This window comes from Spinacia oleracea, chromosome 5 (assembly GCF_020520425.1).
Source record: "Spinacia oleracea cultivar Varoflay chromosome 5, BTI_SOV_V1, whole genome shotgun sequence".
NCBI classification, from domain to species: Eukaryota; Viridiplantae; Streptophyta; class Magnoliopsida; order Caryophyllales; family Amaranthaceae; genus Spinacia; species Spinacia oleracea.
This window is the reverse complement of record NC_079491.1, coordinates 48,347,449-48,352,544: the sequence shown is the minus strand read 5'-3', so window position 1 is coordinate 48,352,544 and position 5,096 is coordinate 48,347,449. Positions and strand designations below refer to the sequence as shown.

At 35.3% G+C, this 5,096-nt stretch overlaps 1 protein-coding gene across 1 annotated transcript; it reads left to right on the top strand.

Annotated features, from left to right (window-relative positions):
* The first annotated feature begins 2,323 nt into the window (after nucleotides 1-2,323).
* On the top strand, nucleotides 2,324-4,110 carry LOC110801125 (xyloglucan 6-xylosyltransferase 2-like). Its single transcript, XM_022006441.2, has one exon. The coding sequence runs from the start codon at nucleotides 2,566-2,568 to the stop codon at nucleotides 3,934-3,936; it is 1,371 nt and encodes a 456-aa protein (XP_021862133.1). The 5' UTR covers nucleotides 2,324-2,565; the 3' UTR covers nucleotides 3,937-4,110.
* Nucleotides 4,111-5,096: the final 986 nt, after the last annotated feature.

The following is a 5,096-nucleotide window of genomic DNA, read 5'->3' as shown; positions in this document are numbered from 1 at the left end:
GGCTGCCTTGCAGCCTTTGCGCGCATGGGCTTGCTAGGCGCAGGCCTGGCTTCGTGCTGGGCCTTGCGTCTAGCAAGCTCGTCCGATGTTTATTTCGTACGACGCGCTTCCGATTAATTTTCCGATTCCGGAATTCATTTCCAATTCGAATAATAATTAATATTTCTGATTCCGGATTTAATTTCCGTTTCGAACAAATATTTAATATTTCCGATTCCAGAAATATTTTCCGATTCCAATAATATTTCCGATTCTGACAATATTTCCATTTCCGGCAATATTTCCGTTTCCGGTAATATTTCCATATCCGATAATATTTTCCGATACATACCATGTTTCCGTTTCCGGCAACATCTACGACTTGGATAATATTTATATTTCCGATACGATCCATATTTCCGTTTCCGGCAATATCATCGTTTCCGGAGTATTCATAATTTGCCTTTTGACGATTTCAGCTCCCACTAGAACTGAGATCCGTCGATTCCGAATATCCATAAATGGAGTATTTAATTCACTTAAATACTTGATCCGTTCACGTACTATTTGTGTGACCTTACGGGTTCAGTCAAGAGTAAGTTGTGGATTAATATTATTAATTCCACTTGAACTAAAGCGACCTCTAGCTAGGCATACAGTTCACTTGATCTCACTGAATTATTAACTTGTATAATTAATTAATACTGAACCACATTTATTAGACTTATCATTAAATGCATACTTGGACCAAGGGCATTATTTCCTTCAGGCCAATGGAGCGAGAGGGAGTGAAGAAGAATGTTGGTATGGAGCGGAGGATGTCAGAAACGGGTTGGGTGCTCCACTGGAATGATGCGGGAAAGGTGGCGGCATCAAAAGGGCCATCCCTAAGCAGGATAGCAAGCACCTGCTTAACCACCGGGGAACGGTGGTGGTGGTAGACATGAGTTTTTGCAGGCAACATTTTTTTCGTTTACTTGGTGTAGTACCAAATGTGTCCAAATTTATATCATGCTTGCTGCTACATAACATGCAATTATGTAATCATTTTTGTCAATTCACGATTTCAAACATTAATACTTTCAAATATAGATAAGAAAAAATTATTAAAATTTAATACTTAAAAAAATTTATTAAAAAGAATCTAACAAAATCTCATACGACTATGCTTTTTCTTAAGTATACATTACAAAAGGAAGTCAAATTAGCTTGTGTGAATGGTGTCCAAAACCCAACTGTGTCATGTAAATAAGAAAGTTAGAAGTATTCAATTTTGATCTGGACAGATCAATTTTGATCTGGACATGATCTATGTATATATCTGATCTGGACATGATCTATACATATCAATACTGATCTGGAAATGATCTGTACATATCGATTATGACCTGGACATGATCTGTACAGTTCTGATCTGAACATGATTTTTACAGAACGGTTCTGATCTGGACATGATCTGTACAAATCATGACCAGTCCAGTTCTGATCGAGATATGATCTGTACATATCAGTTTTGATCTGGTCATGATCTGTACATGCCATTTCTGATCTGGTCATGATATGTACAAATCAATTCTGATATGGACATGATCTTTGCATATTAATTCTGATCTAAACATATCTGTACAAAGTCGATATCTAGACCACTTATAATCTGGACATATCGATTCTGATCTTGACATGATCTGTACAAATCGGTTCGGATCTGAACATATTGGTTCTGTAAGGATCGGTTCTGATGTAGACAAGATCTTTGCAGATTTAAACATGATCTGGACATGATCTGTATAGATCAGTTATGATCTGGATATTATCTGATCATATCGATTCATGTATGGATATACAATGGTTCTGATCTATAAAAATCAGTTCTTATATGGACATGACCTGATCATATCGTTTCTAATATGGACTTAATAGTTTTAATTTGGACATGATGAATTTGAATGTTTTGTTAATGTTTTTTATGCCTTAAATAATAGATTTTAATTGCACCGACAACAACATTCTTTTTTATCAAAGCAATAATAATAATAAAATATTAATAATAATAACAATGATATAAATATATACCAATAATAATAATAATAATAATAATAATAATAATAACAATAATAATAATAATAATAATAATAATAACAATAATAGTAATCTGATCTGGTCTGATCTGAACTTATTTTTTCTAATCTGATCAGAACTTATTTTTTCTGATCTGATATAATCTGAAATAAATAATAAGATTATGAAATAAGGTGAACTAAAGATGGCCTAAGGGAAAAGCACAATGTCACATTCTCACATGATGCTGCAATGCAGCCCACAGACAGCTAAACACGTTCCACAAACTTAACAATCTTGTCAATAATTACAACGTGATTCCCTCTAACATTTTTCCATTCTTGTAATTAAAATAAAACCCAACTACTATTCCCTCTTCTTCTTTCCTCACTCTCTCACTTTCTCCCTTCTTCTCACCGACAACCCCCCTCAACTTTCTCAGATCTCATCTAATTCAATTAATAATCCCATATATTTCCCAACAATTGTTTGTCCGAACTCAAAAATTAACAACAAATTAAATTTAAAATGTTCGGATGGTGTATTGGGCAACGCCGAGTTGCCCAGATTCAAAGAGGTTTCCACAAAATGAAGCTTACAATTCTTTGCCTTTCGTTAACAATTTTAATGATCCGGTCGATGCTCGGCGCCGGTGATTTCGGTACACCGGAGCAAGATTTCCACCTATTGCAATCATCGCTCTCGGGCGGCGGCGGCGGCCTTCACTCCCACAACCGCCGTATATTAGAGGAGCTTAAAGATTCTGGCGAAACCAAATCGGCAACCTCAAACAGTTACGAGTCGTTTGATATCACGAAGATTCTTGTTGATGATGAGCCTCCTGAGAAGAGAGACCCCAATTTGGCTTATAGTTTGGGGCCCAAGATTTCTGATTGGGATGAACAGAGGAAAAAATGGTTGGAGAATAATCCTGAATTTCCAAATTATGTTCAACCCGGTAAGCCAAGGGTTCTGTTGGTTACCGGGTCATCACCAAAACCTTGTGAGAACCCGGTGGGGGATCATTACTTGTTGAAATCGATTAAGAATAAGATAGATTATTGTCGAATTCATGGGATAGAGATATTCTATAATTTGGCGCTTTTGGATGCTGAAATGGCTGGGTTTTGGGCAAAATTACCATTGATTAGGAAGCTGTTGTTGTCACACCCTGAAATAGAGTATTTATGGTGGATGGATAGTGATGCTATGTTTACAGATATGGTGTTTGAGCTTCCATGGGAGAGGTATAAAAATTATAACATGGTTTTGCATGGTTGGAATGAAATGGTTTATGATGAAAAGAATTGGATTGGTTTAAATACAGGTAGTTTTCTATTAAGGAATAATCAATGGGCATTGGATTTGCTTGATACTTGGGCACCAATGGGTCCTAAAGGTAAGATTAGGGAGGAAGCAGGGAAAGTGTTGACTAGTGCTTTAAAGGGTAGACCTGTTTTTGAAGCTGATGATCAGTCTGCCATGGTTTATATATTGGCAACCCAGAAAGAGAAATGGGGTGATAAAGTTTATTTAGAAAATCATTATTATCTTCATGGTTATTGGGGGATTTTAGTGGATAATTATGAGGAATATATTGAGAAATACCATCCTGGTTTTGGTGATCATCGATGGCCTTTGGTTACTCACTTTGTCGGATGTAAACCTTGTGGTAAATTCGGGGATTACCCGGTTGAGAGATGTTTGAAACAAATGGATAGAGCTTATAATTTTGGGGATAATCAGGTTTTGCAAATGTATGGGTATTCTCATAAATCCTTAGCTAGTAGGAAGATTGTTAAAACAAGAAATGAAACCAGCAATCCTCTCGACGTTAAAGATGATCTAGGTTTGCTTCACCCCCCATTCAAAGCTATTAAACTATCATCTTCATCGTAGAATGGAGAGTACACTGCCTTTATAATTTCAATTTTCCATTACCCATTTTTGTTGTCATAGATACTTCTTTCTTGTAGTTTTTCAGATAATTGTAAAACCTTGGTTCAACCAAGAACCGATTGTTTCATTTAGTATTGTTTAAGATATATTAATTCAAAGGAGTAATTTAACCAATCATGGGATTGTTCATTCAAGATCCAATTGTTTCTCTAAAAGTTTATGCTCTCACAAACTTTTAATTATAACTAGTATGTGATAAATATTATTCCGATTCAAAATAGTTGTAACACTTTATTTTTTGTACTATTTACATAATATACTTTATTTATTTTTGATAATTTATATTTTAGGAAAAACATATCCAGGTAGGATCTTCTTTGATTGTCTTAATGTGTATATTTTGCGAATTTTTTTTTTAATAATTTTAACTTATCGATAATTAATATATTAATTGTTCAACATATACATTGACAAACGTGAAAAATAAAGTACTGCAACTATGGAAATGTACTTCTACAAGTAGGCTACCAATCAACTCTCTCAATATTCTCTCTCTCTAAAAATTCTTTGGACTACCATTTCATCTGTTTGAACTCACTGAGACGAAGAAGGGTCTGAACATCCCATTCAAAGTTTGGTAGTCTCTTCTTGTTTGGGTTGTTGTTTTGTAGTGCTAACTCTGTCTGGGTGTTTTAAAAATGTGTTCCTTGGAGACTTAATAATTTTAGGCGGGGAGTTCAATCGGATTCTCACATAGGGAGATAACCTCATGAAAGAGGATGAGTTTTCCATTGAATTAATCTCAAATTCCAAAAATCTAAGGGTGTCCTGGATCTTACAAAGGATATGAAGGAGGAGGAATTCTTTTTTTTTTTTTCAAATAAGGGAGTATAGAAGATGCTCTAGAAAAGTATGGTTATGTTGGGGTTCGTTATTCTTAGTTGTTTTTGTAGGAAATGATACCGTAAAATCTGAAAATGGTAATAAAATGTGGGCCGAATATTTGATGTATGTAAAGCTGCGACGTGTTATAAAGCACTGTCTTAGAAGCAAAATTCGCCCCGACTATGGTGCAATCGGAAATGGCGTTGCCCCCCAAGATTTAACACAGTGTCCCTCCAAAATGTGCACTCAACTAAGGAGGAATTTGGAACTCATAA

Excerpts from the sequence above, each read along its gene's own strand:
- LOC110801125 (XM_022006441.2), top strand. The coding sequence starts at position 2,566 with ATGTTCGGATGGTGTATTGGGCAACGCCGAGTTGCCCAGATTCAAAGA.